This window comes from Lonchura striata, chromosome 2 (genome assembly GCF_050655825.1).
Source record: "Lonchura striata isolate lonStrDom1 chromosome 2, ASM5065582v1, whole genome shotgun sequence".
NCBI lineage: Eukaryota > Metazoa > Chordata > Aves > Passeriformes > Estrildidae > Lonchura > Lonchura striata.
In genome coordinates this window covers 122,739,953-122,756,939 of record NC_140704.1, presented here as the reverse complement: position 1 = coordinate 122,756,939, position 16,987 = coordinate 122,739,953, and the positions used below count along the sequence as shown (strand labels likewise).

The following is a 16,987-nucleotide window of genomic DNA, read 5'->3' as shown; positions in this document are numbered from 1 at the left end:
TGCTGCTGCAGGGCTGATCTAAGTTTGTTTTGGAGCCTTTCGTACTGCATTTCAATAATACAAGATGTTTGAATTCCTTTTTAGTTTTCATCTTTAATCCTGAGTTTCCTAGGGGTTTTGGAATGTTTACTTTTGGGATAATTTATGCTTTATACAATATGCCATTATGCTTTATACCTTAAGTAATTGAGTCTTCTTTTCAACCTTAGCTCTGCTTTCATATAGATTTTGTTTTTGTTTTGGTCTGGAAATTTTTATAGCTATTACTCATTTAGGCCTTTTTATCCAAACAGATTCCAGTGGATTTGAAGTTAAGATGTAAGTTATACAATGAAAATTTGTAATTCAGCAGGGAAATGCAGATACCCTGAAGCAGAAGTTCATCAAGAGTTTTAAAACAGCAGCATCCAACTGTATAGGAAAAATATATTTAATTGTGGCTAGTAAATTTGAGATAATTATCAGATGTGCAATTTGGTAGAACAGTTTCATTCTTCTTTCAGCCTGATAGTGGTGGTGGAAAGTCAGGAGAAGAAAGCTGTGGTATTTTAATAAGATATTTATTTTCTTGGAAATTGCACCAGTAGCCTTCTGTACAAAAAAGCACAGTATGTAATACACAGCAATTCCTTTTAAGTTCAAGGAAGACAGAGCAAGTGTACCTGGCCAGTAAACAACTTTTCTTACTTAATTTTCTTCCACAGGTCTTTGAGACTTTATATTGAGCACACAGCCATTATCCCATTCAGTGTGTGTTTACACAAAGAAGCACCCTGCTTTTGTGAGATATCTTGTATTTCTTAATAGGTATCTCTATTGCTACTTAGTAGAATTCTCTTTGCATAACATGATCCAAAAGTTTTGCACATCTTTTATCTACCTAAAATATAAAATAATAGTTTCATTTCATATTAGTCTATGACTGTATTTAAACTGTCCTTGTTTGTGATATTAGTGAACTGAATTTTTCTGTGTGTAGGCTCACACACAATGTTTTTGGTCACAGATGAAAAATACCAAGTTAATTTAAAATACCAAGTTGTTTTACAAACTATAACATACTTAATTTAAAATACCAAGTTGTTTTACAAACTATAGCAATATGAATGCTCATGTTTAAATGCTCATGTGAACAGTTGTCCATTGAGTTATATGTTATAACTCAGTTCAAAGTTATACATGTAGTGGGGCTGTACCTGTTGCTTGCATAGGATCCTTTCTGCAGTGTTCAGGAACCAGAATAACATGACCTTTGTCTTTGAACAGCCATTTTTAATGTTAGCATTATTCCAAGTTCTGAGATCAGAATTCCATGCATTGAAGATCATTACCACAAAGGAGTCATCCCCATCTACGCTCACAAACAGGTGTATCCTGAACAGTGGAGAATCATTAATGGATAAATGCCTTAATTCTAACAAGCAGTTGGGAGACTTCAAAATATTAGTAATAAGGGTATTCTTGAGAACAATACATGTTGTTCAGATACATCCATTTATTCTTTCCCATTTGCACCTACTTTTTATTTAGAAATTGGTTTATGCAAAGGAGGGACACAGGTAGATGACAGCTGAAGTAATGCAGTAAGTACTAAAGCACATACAAATGGGTTCTCTTTGGTAAGATTTTTTGAAACAGGCATGCATTCCAAAATACTGAGTGCCCTTTTCATTTCAATAAATAAAAATCTTAGTGAACACAAATATTTTCTTCATCTAACAGTATTTGCCAACATACTAAAATTACAGAATGCTAAAAATGCTGAATTGTGTTTGAATTTCCCTATCCTCTTCTGTTTTTCTTTTTTCAAGCATACTTGTATGCTCACCTTTCTCACGTATGCAAATTACATTTTTAAATAATTTATACATACTAATACCACCAAAATCCAAAGAAATACGTGTGTATTTATGGCAATCAAATACGAAGGACTACAATGAAATTCCTGATGGAATACTGACCTGCCTATTGTGAAGAAAAGCCATTCAGATTTTTTTCATGATTACCGGGACTAAGATTATCCTATCAGATACCCTATATAGCTTCATTATCCTATCAGATCTGCTTCTCCTTTGAAGTCTCCTTCAAATGTTTGGTAAGGAATGGAATGGCAGCTCCAATAAATTAATTTTATTGCCTGAAGATTGAATGGCTTGGCTTCTGTTGCAACCTGCACAAGAAAAAAGTCATCTTGTTTTTTCTTGTCTTTTTCATTTTTAAATTTACTGCATGAAGTAATGTAGCTGTGAGAGACTGACTTGTGTTTCTGTTTCCCTGCTGTCCTGTCCTCCAGCCTACATAAAATGAAAATAGGCAAGAGAAGGTGAGGGAGTATGGGAAACACCCTGCTGATGGACCGTCTCTAAAGGCAGCTGCAGGATCGCTGCTAAGGGAAAGTACCTGAACCTGGCCACTTTTTAACACATTTTGAATGGATCTAGTAGCTTTCTAGAGTATTTCTAGTTCTAATAGCATGGCATGGAGTGATTAACAATTTTGTTTGCTTTACCCTCTACCTTTATTAGCTTTCATCATACCATCACCTCAGCCTTCTCTCTAAATTAAGTTTCAACTTTTTTATGCTGTTGTTATAAAGCTGCTTCTTTACCCACTAGATAATTTTATTAGCCCTCTATACATCCCACATCCTAATTGGACCTTGACAGGACCCAGACCTGCACTGTACTCAAGATTTAGGTGCACCAAAATTTTAGAGAGAGGCAAAACAGTCCTCCCTCATTCCCTTATCTCACTTATAAAAAGCTGATTAGGTGATCAGGCTATTTATTAGGGTTACTTTTTTTCCTAAATACGTCTGCATCTGGCAGATCCCATTTGTATCCTGAAGCACAGAGATTTTCAAAACCTCAGCCCTTACTCTGAGGGAAAATGGGTGTTAGTAAATGTTTAGCGTTTGCCTGGATCTCTTATATCAGGTATCTACTAGAGACTGAGCCTTTCTGAAGGTTTATACTAAATGGGAATTTTAAATAATAAGCTCAGTACACTGAAGAAAGACAAATTTTAGAATATGTTTCAATGCCAAAGACTCTGGCACCATTAGCCACAGGTATCTGGGTTTTGTCACAAACTCTGTAATCTTTACTCTTACAAGCAGCCTCACTCAAGTCAAAAAATATTTTTGCTTCAGAAAGAGCTAATAAAAAAGCTAATAAAAAGACCTTAAGCTTTTGCTTTTGAGGAGTGTCACAAGTTCTTCAGTTGTTCCTTACCTCACATTCATGCCAGAACAGAAGAAATATTCCTTGAGCTTTTCATAAATTATCTTTGATTCTAGTACTCAAATAACAGACATCTGTGACCTGATTGCAAGAGCTCTGTTTACTGTCTAACTTTGGTGTTCCTTGAAAATCTCGCCTTAGCCCTGTTCAGACCCTATTTGACAAGGAACTCTCTTTTTTCCTTGCCCTTGGTGGCAGTGTGTGCACATGTGCTCATCTAAAATAGAATGAGCTCTTTTAAACTTGATACTTAGTAAATTAAGCATAATATTCTTACATTTCTATCACTTGTGACTTTATAAAGTTCGGACTGTAACTGGTTTTGGATATTTTGATTTTTACCTTAACTTGTCCAGTGTTTTATGTAACTTCAGTGTGACAGATATATTTGCATTAGAAAGTATAAGGTTGCCATGAACCTGGGTACAGGATCACTCTTGCACAGCATAGTACATTGCCCCAAGACATGAAGTGTTTCTACAGTAGTCTTCCATTTATTACGAACTGTAATGCCAGTTGATTTTTTAATGTTGATTATGAAAAGTTGAAGAATCCAAGCTGTAAAGCTAATTGCTGACATGTTACTATTTTGTTTATAAGGTTAAAAATATGGTAAATGTAATTAAACATGAATCATCTTATTTTCTCCCTTTTGCTAAATTTTGGAATTTTTTAAATTTTATGTCAGTGTTTTGAAATCAGCTTGGTATGTTACTTTCTCTGATAAATTTGCTATTTATTTAATCTATTTTTATGACTGTGCCCCAAAAATTTCGAATCAGAACTAGACTCTCAGTTTACCATGAAACTTCTCACAGAGAGGGATCAAGCAGTGGAACTGGCTTCCCAGGGAAGTGGCTGAGTCACCATCACTGGTGTTATTTAATAGACATGTATGTGTGGCACTTAGGGACATGGTTTAGTTGTGGACATGGCAGTGCTAGGGCAATGATCTTTCCAATCTTAAGGATACTATTATATTTTAAAATATTTACTGAAATCCCAATATAAGGTATTTTGTATATCATACCGTAAACTAGGTTAAGATAAAATGATAAAAACAAATTCTTTAAAAAGTAAAAAGCCAGAAAGAAATGTAGATACTACACAGCTAATATAGCATCATTTTAAAGTGCAAGTCCCTAAGAGTTGAAAATTATTAAAATATGGGGGTGATAAAATATAAGATTAATTGCATGCACATAGAACTTTCTTTGTCAGGTCTTGAAGAACTGACATCAGAAAGTATCCAGTTAGTTGAAAGATTTTACTTGAGTTAAAAACAATTATGCTAAATCTTTAAGGAATTAATGAAGTATCTTGTTCCTCAGGGTGTATTTTTATGAGCTAGTTTTATTTTTCAGAGCCTCAGAATAATATCCACAAGGAAATACGTAATTTAGGAAGGTTAATTTTGACCCTCAGATGAAACCTCTAATATATGAAATATTTGCTGTGACATTTGGTTTGTTTTTAATTATGAAAAATTGCTTCATAGAGGGCTTTCTGAAAACTACAGTATTCTGGGAAGTAGTATGGTCCAGTGGATAGGTCACAGGACTGTATCTCAGGAGAATGGGGTTTTCTTCATGGCTTTTCAAAAACCAAAAGCACATAAACTTTAGCAAGGCATTTTTGCCAGAGCTAATGTCCGCTTCCCTCTATGAAATAAGAAGATTGATCATTAGCTTTTTAAAAATGTAGATGATAAAGCATATATAAGTATTACAGGGTTTATGCACTAAAGGTCATACATGTCTAGTTTGTCAGACATTACCACCTTTAATAACAACTTGCAATAATGCTGTTAGCAAAGAATGTTTACTCTGTTTTGCATCGTTTTTCTCCTTAGATCATCACAGATAGGAAATGGCTAAGTCCTTTGAGGGGATTATAAATGTATTGTGTTCAGAACTCTTAATTTTCAACTGAAGCATGTATTCAACTCCTATGTAAATTTGTGTATCATTTCCTGTGTAAATTTCTGTTTGCTCTAGCCCAGATTACCTTAGGGCTTATGTGCAACAGCAGTGGCATTACTTTATTATAAAAGGAAATTAATTTATGTGCCTGCATATAACGGCATGCAATCTTTAGTAATTACAACCATCTGAACTTTCTTTTCCAGCTGAAGACAAGTTGCATTCACATCATTTGAGGTTAGAATTAAGCTAATATTTTAAATCTATTTCTAAGGGAGGCATTTTCAGTCTGAGTTCTACAAAGCTGGAGATCTAACTAGAGAAAATGGCAGATACTGTTTCAACTTAAACAAGATGTATTTTATATGGTGATACAAGCTCCAAACTAGCTTCTCATTATTCCAAGTTTGTATGAAGTTCTTCCTTTTCCACTTCAAAATTTTTTCTTAGGACATCTAGGTAAAACTCTGAGAGTAGCAAAAATGATTTAACACAAATATTTATGTAAATCATCAGCTAGGGACAAATAACACATAAATAACATTTTACACCTATTTAAAAATAAAGAAAGACTGTGAGTACTCAGATATCTATACAATGTTTGACAAAATAATGCTGAGATACCAATACATCTTTGGACTCTTTCTGAATCATAGCAGCATATAATAATTTTTAACTTTCTATTATTGATTCATCTGTTAAACTTCATTAGAAAATCTGCCAAGCTGTTATTTCCTCTATGGTGAAAACTTGATGTTTTGAATTATTTCCTATCACTCATCTTTGGAGACAGAATTTTGCATTTCCAAATCTATGCTGTCATCTCTGCTTGGAGGTAAGATACAATGTTCATTAAAAGAAAAAATAAACACTACAAAGATAAAATGTTTGTCCTAACAAACAAATATTTTTCTAATGACTTCACCTTTGTTTCCAGGCTCCAACAGATTTTAATGCTGCAGCTCTGAGATGCCACTTCATTGTCTTTGGTGACTGGAGGTGCTCCAAACCCAGTTGCTTAACTGTTCAGGTCATGCAAGTGTGTAGTGCAGATGATTCAAAGAGGTCTGTCCATCTCAGTGTGAAATTAGCTGTAGCAGTACATTGCATAAACAGAAGAATTTCTGTAAGCTTCAACTTCTTTGTTTTACGTTAAGAGTTTTGCTTGCCAGCCTGCATGCTGCTTGGGCTGCAGAAACCAAACTTGAAAAATTTAACAACTTGTGAGGTTATAGTAGTTGTAACCAGGCAATCATGGTTTAATAGGATAAAAACTTTTATTTTATTTGAAGTCCTAGAAGGATCAAATGATAACAAATATAGATCTTAACTTCAGACTGAACTTGCTCTATTGAAAGGCAGTCTCTTTAAAGGTAGTTGAACTTTCTTTTTCTTCCCTTATGTTTCATTGGTGTGTCATGGGGTTTTTTAATTTCAATAATTTCAAGGTATTTGTTTACTCCACATAAACATTAAAGCCTTTCATTTTTCTCTAAAATCCTTCAACAGGGATTGTCAAGTTGTCCAGCTGTGTAGAGCACCAGGTTTTGCTTCTAACAGGGAAAAAAAAAAAAAGTGTAGATCTCTGGTTTGTGCTGCTAAAGAAAATGAGCCAAAGAATTGAACTGTGGTCTCTGTCAGTGATGTATGTTCTTTTGAATGCAATGCTTCTCCATTAAAGACTTTTTTCTCCTAAAATGATTTGTTAGCTTTCTAAAAGGAGATCTAAGGATGTGAATTAATCTTGCAAAAGGAAGGCAACATGAAATGTAGACTTTTCTCCTGTTCTGAACTTAGAGCAAACTTTTGCAGAGGGCTCAGTATTGTTGCTAAATAAATGTAGAACCACTGTACTGTGCATGGAAAATAGGGATGGCAGAGCAATGTGTAAGTGTTCTTGGCTTTAGGAAAAAGATATTGTGATCAAGTAAAACAAGAAATTAACCTATGCCCTGTAATGAAATTCAAATAATTTCAAGCCCAAAGAGTATAAAATCCCATTCTTCTCTCCCCACCTTTCTTAGGATGTGGGAACAAATGCTATGTGTTCATGTCGATATGAGATGGGAGTTTGAGATGGTGGCTTCAGGTCTGCAGACAAGAGTTTTCAAACACATGAAGTGTGTATAGGAGGATGATAACACTGCTAATTCTCCATTTTTATAGATACTTATATCATTTTGTCCCTTAGAGGTCTGAATAAGATAGTTCCTAACATCATCCAAAATGAATTTGTACTCAGTACAAATTTGGAAGCCAAAGTCTTGAGCATCAATATTAAACTTTTTGTTTTATGGGAGAATTTTTGTCTAAAAATAGTGTGTAAGCTAAGGAATAGAACATGCAGCAGCCAAACATTCATGGAACATTCATGATTTTATTCCATTTATTAGTGTTAGGGCTGAATGGGCTTTATATAGACATAGATATCAGTATTGGGACCAGTCATTTTAACATCTTTGTTGGTGACATGGATAATAGGATCAAGTGTACCTTCAGCAAGTTTGCTGACAACACCAAGCTGTGTGGTGTGGTAACATGCTAGACAGGAGCAATACCACCCACAGGGACCTTGATAGGCTTCAGAGGTAGGCCCATGCAAACTTTCTGAAGCTCAGCAAGGCCAGGTGCAAGGTCCTGCACCCAGGTAAGAGTAATCCCAAGCACAAGTATGGGCTGGGCTGAGAAAGGACAAGTAGCCTGACATGTCTCAGCAATGTCCACTAACAGCCCAGAAAGCCCAATTGTGTCCTGGACTCCCATCAGGATAAGTGTGGCCAGCAGGTCAAGGGAGGTGATTCTTCCCATCTATTCCACTCTCGTGAGACTCCACCTGGAGTACTTATGTCCAGGTCTGGGGCCCCTAAAACAAGAAAGGCACGGACCTGTTGGAATGTGTTCAGAGGAAGGCCACTAAGTTGATTACAGGGCTGGAGCACCTCTCCTATTAAGTCAGGTTGAGAGAGCTGGGGTTGTTCAACCCAAAGAGGCTCCAGGGAGACTTTAGAGCACCCTCCCGCTACCTAAACAGGTCTACAAGAAGAACAGAGATGTACTTTTTACAAGAGTATGCTGTGATAGGACAAGGGAGAATGACTTTAAGCTGAAGGAAGGTAGCTTTAGATTAGCCATTAGGAAGAAATTCTTTGTGAAGATGGTGAGGTACTGGAATAGTGGTTAATGGTTGCCCAGAGAATTTATGGATGCTTCATCGCTGGAAGTGTTCAAGGCCAGACTGGATGGGGCATTAACGTGGTCTACTGGAAGATGTCCTTGCCCATGGAAGGGGAGTTAGAATGAGGTGATCGTTAAATGGATCTTTAAGATCCCTTCAACCAAACCATTCTAGGATTCTACAATTCTATATTATTTCTCAAATATTGGAGCCACCACCACAGCCCCAAGAGCACAACAATGGCTACAGCCCAGCTCTGCCACTGCAGCATGGCAGTGAAGAGCGGGTGTCTCTGGGCCATGTCATTCTGCTCCAGTTCCTGCAGCAGCCGAGTCATCTCCTGCCTCAGCATTTCCTCACGCTGCCACATGCGCTCACGTGTGGCCTCATCCAGCTCCCTGTTGACCATCTGCGGGTGCTGGACGATGATGTTTCGCACCACTTTAAAGAACACTCGGGCAGCCATGGCCTGGATGAGGAGAGAGAGAAAGGGTCAAGTGGGCCTGGGAAGGAGCAGGGAGCAGGAAGGAGAAGGGGTGAGGCTGCTGGCAGGCTCTTGGGCTCTTGATGCAGGGTGAGAATCCACATTTCTGTCCCAGGTCTTGCCCAACTCAGCCTCCCGTCACATGCTTACCTCTGCCCCAGGCCCTGAAAACCAGCCCCATTGTGACCCATCTCCTAGGATGTCATAGGGCCAAAGCCCATCACAGGCACTCCCAGCCCTACACTGGCTCTGCAGCTCACAGATGTCTCTGGCAGCCAGAGCCTTGACAACCTCAAAGGACAGACCCACCTGGAAGGACAGGTAACAGGTGTAGGATACAAGGGTGGCTTCTTCATACTAGGTGAGAAGCTGCTAGAAGTTCCCTTCATGTCTGATAGAGGCAATGCCAGCCAGCTCCAAGACAGACCCACCACTGGCCAAGGCCAAACCTATCAGTGATGGTAGTAGCACCTCAGGATAACATATTTAAGAAAGGGGAAAAAACACTTGTGCAACACCAGCAGCTAGGAAATAGAAGTGAGAATATGGAAGAGAAACAACACTGCAGATCCCCAGGTCAGAGAAGAAGGAGAGGGAGTAGGAGGAGGAGGGGCTTCAGGCAGCAGGGCAGAGATTCCCCTGCAATCTATAGTGAAGACCATGGTGAGTCAAGATGTGTCCCTACAGCCCATGGAAGTCCATGCTGGAGCAGACACACACCTGTGGATGTGCTTGAAGGAGGCTTTGACTTAATGGGAAGCCCATGCTGGAACAGGCAACAGTGTAAAGAGTCCTCCCCTAAGCAGGAAGGAGTGACATTCTCCGCCCATTCCCCTATATGCTCTGCTTCATGTTTTTGAGTATCTTATATTTTCTACCTTTGAAAACATAAAACCCAAATTGAAATTAATTGGAACAAGTTATTTCGGATATATTTTACACAATAAATCATGTTTGTTCCTAACAACATTTTGTGTAATTTTTCTTATAAGAGAACTGAAGTACTAATTTTGGTTTCATTGGAAGCAAACACCTGAGCCTTCTCTTCTCCAGACTGGACAGTCCCAGCTCTCTCAACTACTCCTTAAAAGAGAGATGCTTCTCTTTTAAGAAGGGAGAGAGTCCCTTCATCATCTTAACAGCCCTTAGATGATCTCTGATATGTCCCTGTCTTGTACTGAAGAGCTCAGGGCTGGGACACCAGCACTCCAGGTGTGGCCTCACCAGTGCTGAATAAAAAGAGCAGGATCTTCTACAACTGGCAATATTCCTCTAAGGCAGTCCAGGATTCCATTTGCTTTCCTTGCTACTACACTGGACAGTTTGGTGTCCACCTCCATATCATTTTCTGCCAAGCTGCTTTCCAGCTGGTCTTTGCTGCTGCCTGGGGCTGTTTCTCCCCATGGGCCAGGCTCTGTGCTTTCCCTTGGTGACCTTTTTTGGTCACCAACAATAGGGAGTCACTGGGCAATCACCAACAATAGGGAGTTTAACAAGGGCAAGTTCTAGATTCTACACCTGGCATGGGGCTACCCTGGATGTACGTACAGACTCGGCATGAGAGGCTGGAAAGCAATGCCACAGAAAGAGATCTGGGGATGGTCGAAGAAAGTTGAATGTGAGTCAGCAGTGCCCTGGCAGCCAGGATAGCCAACCCGTGTCCTGGTGTGCATCAGGCACAGCATCAGGCAAGGGAGGGGATTGTCCTGCTCTGCTCTGCACTGGGGCAGCCTCACCTCGAGTACTGTTGTCCACAAAAATTGTATTTATTACTCAGTGTGCAACAAGCCAATAATAACACTTGAGAGGGACATTGATTATTTATTTCAAATTGCACAAGCCTGGGCACCTGGTGAAATTCCACAAATCAAGCACACGGATTACCAAAATGTTTTACAATTTATACAGTTTAGCAGATAAAGGAATTAGTGTTCATTGGCTGTTCATTGGCAGTTACATAGTTTTCTTATGAATTAATATTCTACTACTGGCTAACAATTCTCTTGTTTCTTATGCTAATCAGTCCACATGCCCAATCTTTCTTCTTTTGGGTCAGTGGTCTCTGAGTTGGAAATTGCAGATCTCCCCCTGCTGGAATTATCTTTCACTCAGTTGGAGCCAATTTCAGTACAGTTGACTTTATTAATTATTCCCTTATCTTCACAGTTCTACCAGATGTCTTTGTAGGTCATAAATTCTGCATTCTTTGTGTCCAGTATCAGTTGGGATCCTTTTTCCCAAGCTTTGTTAACCTCCCCCTCAGTCTCAGATCATTGAAGCATGTAAACCCCTAAACTTTAACAAGGTAATTCTACAAACAAGTAATTTGTTCTTCTAGATATCACAGATATTACTTAAGAGTTTGCTTGTTAGCTGCTGTTTCACAAGTTAAACCTCCCTTGTTGAGTGAACTTGAAAGTATACAAAGATCAAACATGAAATAAGATCCTTTAAAAATTTTTTACATAATCCACATTTTGCAACAGTCCTGTGTGCAGTTTTGGGCACCACAATATAAAAATGACACTAATCTGTTACGGAGGGTGCAGAGGAGGGCAGGGAGGATAGCGAAGGGCCTGGAGAGGAAGCTGTGTGAGGAGTGGCTGAGGTCACCTTTACTGTCCAGCTTGGAGGACACTGAGGGGAGACCTCACCGCAGTTTACAACTTCCTCATGAGGGAAAGTGCAAGGTGAGTGCACTGATCTCTTCTCTATGGCGTCCACTGGCAGGACTCGAGGGAACGGCCTCAATTGTGTCAGAAGAGGTGTAGGTTGGTTATTAGGAAAAGCTTTTGCAACCAGAGGGTGGGTGGGCCCGGAAGTGGTCACAACAGCAAGCCTGACAAGAGTTAGAGAAGCATCAGAGCAATGCCCTCGGGCCGATGGTGTAAATGTTGAGGCGCCCCGCAGGAGCCGGACCCGATGACCCTGGCGGGTCCCCTTCGGCTCGGGACATTGCCCGCCGCCTCAGCATGGCCGCCCGCGCCGAGCCGCCTCGGGATCGCGGCTGCACGCGCGCAACGAAGCCCCGCCCACCTCCCTTTCCTCGGCGCTGATTGGTCCGAGGGGCGCGCGCCGCAGCCGGCAGCGGAGCGCCCCGCCCCCTAGCGGTTGGCGTGCGGTTACCGGGGCAACCGGGGCCGGCGGCGCGCGCGGGCCGGGGGCTGAGGGGAGAGCGGAGCCCCGGGAAGGAGCCTGGAGCGGGACCCGGCTCCCGCCCGCCTTCGGAGCCGCCTTCCCACCGGCCCTGCCGGGAGGCGGAGCCCCGGGAAGGGGCCTGGAGCGGGACCCGGCTCCCGCCCGCCTTCGGAGCCGCCTTCCCACCGGCCCTGCCGGGAGGCGGAGCCCCGGCAAGGGGCCTGGAGCGGGACCCGGCTCCCGCCCGCCTTCGGAGCCGCCTTCCCACCGGCCCTGCCGGGAGGCGGGGCCGCGGGACGGGGAGGGCGGTGTGAAATCGCGCGGCCGTAGGTAGGAAGGAGCTGGGGCACCGCGGGAGGGAGAACTGCCCGGCTTTCCCTCGCTTGTTCTGCTGGGTTTGGAAGAAGATCCGGGAAGGGGCTCTGAAAGGTGTTTTTTTATATAAAAAGCAAGAAACTCACAATAGACAAACAGCAACCCACAATGTCCTTTCATCTCTTCTTCATCCCCACTTTTTAAAATAAAAGTTAGAGGCAAATCCCCTGTGGATAAAGGAGAGGTACTGAGCTTCCGATTTGTTTACTAAGAAAGGAAGTTTCTTCTGCCTTCACAGCCTCGATCTTGGCTGTTCTTCAGTTTCTCCTAATTGTCATGCTGGCAGGGAGGATTCTCTGTATGAGGTTTAGCGGTGGGATCCTTTTTGTTGTCTCCTCGGTTGTTCTGATACACTAATGTGGGGCTTTTGTGTATAAGCTATAATACATACCATACACTGGTATATGTACGGGCTAAATAGGTGACCTTTCTGTTCCGAGTCGTTAAGTTATATCCATTAGGGTATCTTTATTCTCGGATCATTTATGCATCCATTCAAGATTAGCCGCTTGCCTTCTCCGCTCTCCCCCATTCTGTCATTTATAAGCTCACTTACATGAGCCAGAGTTTGGAAAAAATATAGAGGTTGTGAGAGCCTCTATAATGTGCCTTAGTGGGAAAAACTCACAGGTTTTGACTGAGCAGAACACACAGTTGTGTGCATGACAAAAGTGCTGTGCAGATATAAAAGAGTCCTGTAGCTTGATACCACCTCTCACAGCCTGTAAAACCTGTTCTAGAGTCTTCTGTATTTTCTAATTTATAATCAGATTATATGCTTCCATTAGCTAGCTACTATGTGTGAGAATTATGCCTGCTGTGGAGCATTGTGCACATATTTCTATATGAAAAAGACAAAAACTACGATACAAGCAAACTGAATCAACAAATCAAATAGAAAATTGCTTTAAACATTTATTAATACACCAAAACCTTGGTAAAATATCAGTAATAAAAGGGGTAGGATTTTATAAGCAACGTAGTATCACTGTAAATGAAAAGGACATTGGTGAGGATATGTCAGATTTGAAATACACATGCAGTTTTGCTGAAGATTTGGGTTACAAATAGTATAACATTTTCCTTTTTGTTTTTAAGGCATTCTGCTTAGAAGAGCATGTGGAATACAGTATTAAAAGAAGCAGTAGAGCAGCTTGACCTATAACAGAACCATGGTTCAACTAACAATGGACCTGATCGCTAAAAACACCGGTCACAAGAATTGTAGTGAAGAGGATTTTAGACAATATGTGCACAAATTAACTCATCTGAATTTTTCAGATAAAAATATAGATTCAATAGTAAGATTTATTTTTTATTATTCCTTTTAAATTGGCTACTCTAATGTTTTGTAGTTACTGTTATGATGAAGTGTTCATTGTTGGAGAGAAAAACAGGGAAAGCCAAGTTTTACGAATTTATTAACTCACAGCACAATCTTTTCAATCTATCTGTGATTTATTCCTTAAATTTCAGAGGAAGTCTGAGAAAGGAAAGGAGAGTTCAGAAACAGGAAATAACCCAAGTGAGTTAACAAATTTGGACTGGTGTAGTGGCTTTTTCAAATTAGACAGGTTAAAAATACACTTTTTTTTTTTTTAATTGCTCCCTGGGGCTTACTCATTTAAAAAATAATCCATGAGCTTTTCATTTTCAAAGACTAAGCCTGCAAACTTAACTCAGTCCTCCTTCCTCTGAGTTTAATAATAGGAAATGTATACAAGTTTCAATAAGTTCTGAGTTAATTCAGATCCCCTGAAGATATGAGTAAATTTGGAAACTGCTGAGCCCTGAACAACTTTTGATTGTGGTGAATTTCTGCTCTAAAAGCGTGATTTCAGTCAAGAAGAAATTGCTTGTTCTGTGTCAACAGATCCTGCAAACAAATGGGTTTATTCAGCCCACTCCTGTGCACAGCCATAGCGAGTTAGTCACGGGATCAGTCCATTTGATGAGGTCTGCTTCATCAGCTGCCACAGCAAAGTTTTACAGAAAACTTCATGAGGAGTTGTCTTTTAGTTGTTTCATAGGAATATGTTCAAAGAAACTCAACATTTGAGTGTAAACTTGAGTTCAGAAATATATTAAAATAGGTTGAATTGCAAGGTTTTGTAAAAACCAATAATTATTTTGTAAAAACCAATACTTTACCAATAACTGGTTTCCAGTTACATCAGTGCAGTTTAATGGAGACAACTACGCAAAAAACTGGGCTTTTGTGAAATCCATCTGATGAAGACAGGGAAGGGGAAGGAATGAAGTCACACTGGATCTGCTGTATTTGCTGGTGATGCTTGTAGTCCTCAGATTCTGTATGGCAAAATACTAATGACAGATTTCAGCCTTTAATCTGTAGATAACTGGCAATATATAATAACTGTTTTTCTGGGAAAAACAGTTTTACAAAATGCTTACTAAAGGTGAAAATTTATAAATCATGCATCAGAACTTAAATATAAGAACAATCAATAGCTTCCAGAAGCAGGCAGTGACTGAACATTAAGTAGCATGTTATTGTTTATTTCAGGGTGACCTCTCTTTCTGTAAAAATCTGAGAGTTCTGTATTTATATGATAACAAAATCAGCCAAATCCAGAACTTGGACTTTGCTTCAAATATAACACACCTCTACCTTCAGAACAATCGTATTTCAAGTATAGAAAATCTCTCATCACTGAAAAAACTTGAAAAACTGTAAGTTGAAAATAATGTATTTATTTTACTAGTAAAAAGAATATTTATAACACATAAGAAAAAATTTTATGTAGCCATTAAAGTTCTTTCATCGCTTAAATTTTGCTTTTCAAATAGAAGTTATTGCTTATTGTTTTTTACGAGATGTTCTGTGATAAAAGTAATGACATATCATCTTGACATGTATATTTGCATTTAAATTACTTTATTTTTTCAGTCTAGTAATATTAATAATAAAGCAGTAGATGAAACTGCAAGAAACTGCTTGAAACAGTTAAGTGTATATTCTACTTGTATGCTAGGTTATTTACTTTACCTATCATAATTTCCAAATATTATTTAATAATGCTTGGAAAATATTTTTCTCTATATATTGAAGCCTTTTGTTTGCTCTTACTTTCAAAGAATATTAAATCTATTTTGTGTTCTATTCTGTAGGTATTTAGGAGGTAACTATATCACTGTAGTAGAGGGTTTGGATAACGTAGGAGAACTGAGGGAGCTACATATTGAAAGTCAACATCTCCCTCTTGGTGAAAAGCTTCTGTTTGATCCAGTATCTCTTAACTCCCTGGCAGTAAGTATATTTTGAGAATTACAATGAGCCAATTATAAGGAAATCAGTATTTTTAGGAAAAATGATTAGGAGTTGATCACTTTGTGTTTTCCTCCTTTGCCAGTTGGTGACATTATTTCAAATTCTACCAAGAGACTACTACTCTAATTCTCTTATAAAGTGTCCAGCAAATTCTACTTCATCTTTTTTTCATTATGAAGGGTGAAAATGAGAAGAATCAAGAGAGAGACGAATTAAGGAAGTATGTGGATGCCCTGTACCAACAGAATGTGAATAAACTAAAAAAGGGGGTGTAATTTATCACTTAGTTTTCTTAGTCTGTTTCAATTGTAGTGAATTAGTTTGTTGCTATTGCACTGATATGATTGGTATAGTTGTTTATTTATTGCCTTTTGTATTTCTGTAGAAAAATGGAATGGGAATAAAGGCACAAACAGATTTTTCTTCCTGGATATTAAGAACAACACAATCAAAAGCAATCATTTTTAGTTCTGCAGTTCTTCTATGTTGTGTTATGACAAGAATTCAGGAAATCTCTTTGTAGTTGTCTTTCAACATGTTAATTGCTCATAAAACATATAGTTGAAGAGGTTAAAAAGTAGGATTTGTTTGCTAATGGATATAGTTCTGTACTATAAAAATTCCTCTTGCTGTATCTCCCACAGTGTAGTCAGGGTTTGATGAGCCTTTTTTTGTGAAGTCGAAGAACTCACTAAAAATTGAGTTCTTTTGTTCACATGTATATCATAAATATTTGACCTAGCTCTTTCTTTTTTCCTGTTTTGAGGTTATGTAATCCAAGACACATATTGTTGTTTTTCTGTAATAGAAATGAGTCATTACTGTGAGAGCATTTGTACTTTGTTCCTTCTATATTGGAGAAATTATCAAAGTAAAGGGAAGTTTTACAGCTGTAATCTTCCCAGGATAATAACATATAATAATTTCTTCCATGTTTTTCAGCAGCCTGGTCTAGATTTTGTTCTTTGTGGCTTTTATTTAAGGCCTTTTGATGTGGGGTTTTTTGTTGTGTTCTATAAAACAGCTTTGCATTCTTGATGATACAGCATCTTTGTGGAGGCTAAATAAAATATTCTATTTTAGCCTTTAAGTGCTAAGTGTTTAGAGCTTTTTTAAAGCATCACTTTTTATTTCTTAATCTGTTTCTGTCTCTTTTAATGGTGTCAAAGATAAAAGAGCTAAAGATAAAAGAGATATGAGGCCATATAATTCTGTGTGTACCACAGGCAAATGTTTTGATGACGACAATGTCATGAATCTGACTGAGAAGATTAAGTTTATGAATTGTGTTATCAAGATGATACTGGTAATTTCCATCTGCAATGTAGGTTTTGGTCAAATTTTTGAAGGGGGTTAGGT

General features: G+C 39.0%; 1 protein-coding gene across 8 annotated transcripts in view; it reads left to right on the top strand.

The window, feature by feature from the left end:
* The first annotated feature begins 12,158 nt into the window (after window positions 1–12,158).
* Window positions 12,159–16,987, top strand: part of PPP1R42 (protein phosphatase 1 regulatory subunit 42) — a 30,314-nt gene continuing 25,485 nt past the window's right edge. For 2 of the 8 annotated variants that reach the window (XM_085572212.1, XM_085572207.1), the window contains exons 1-4: window positions 12,159–12,291; window positions 13,435–13,637; window positions 14,864–15,030; window positions 15,469–15,607. In XM_085572212.1, coding sequence (XP_085428338.1) covers window positions 13,509–13,637; window positions 14,864–15,030; window positions 15,469–15,607 — 435 coding nt within the window. In that variant the 5' untranslated portion in view covers window positions 12,159–12,291; window positions 13,435–13,508. The other 6 variants (XR_014952929.1, XM_085572208.1, XM_021555718.3 and 3 more) reach the window with 5 other exon arrangements.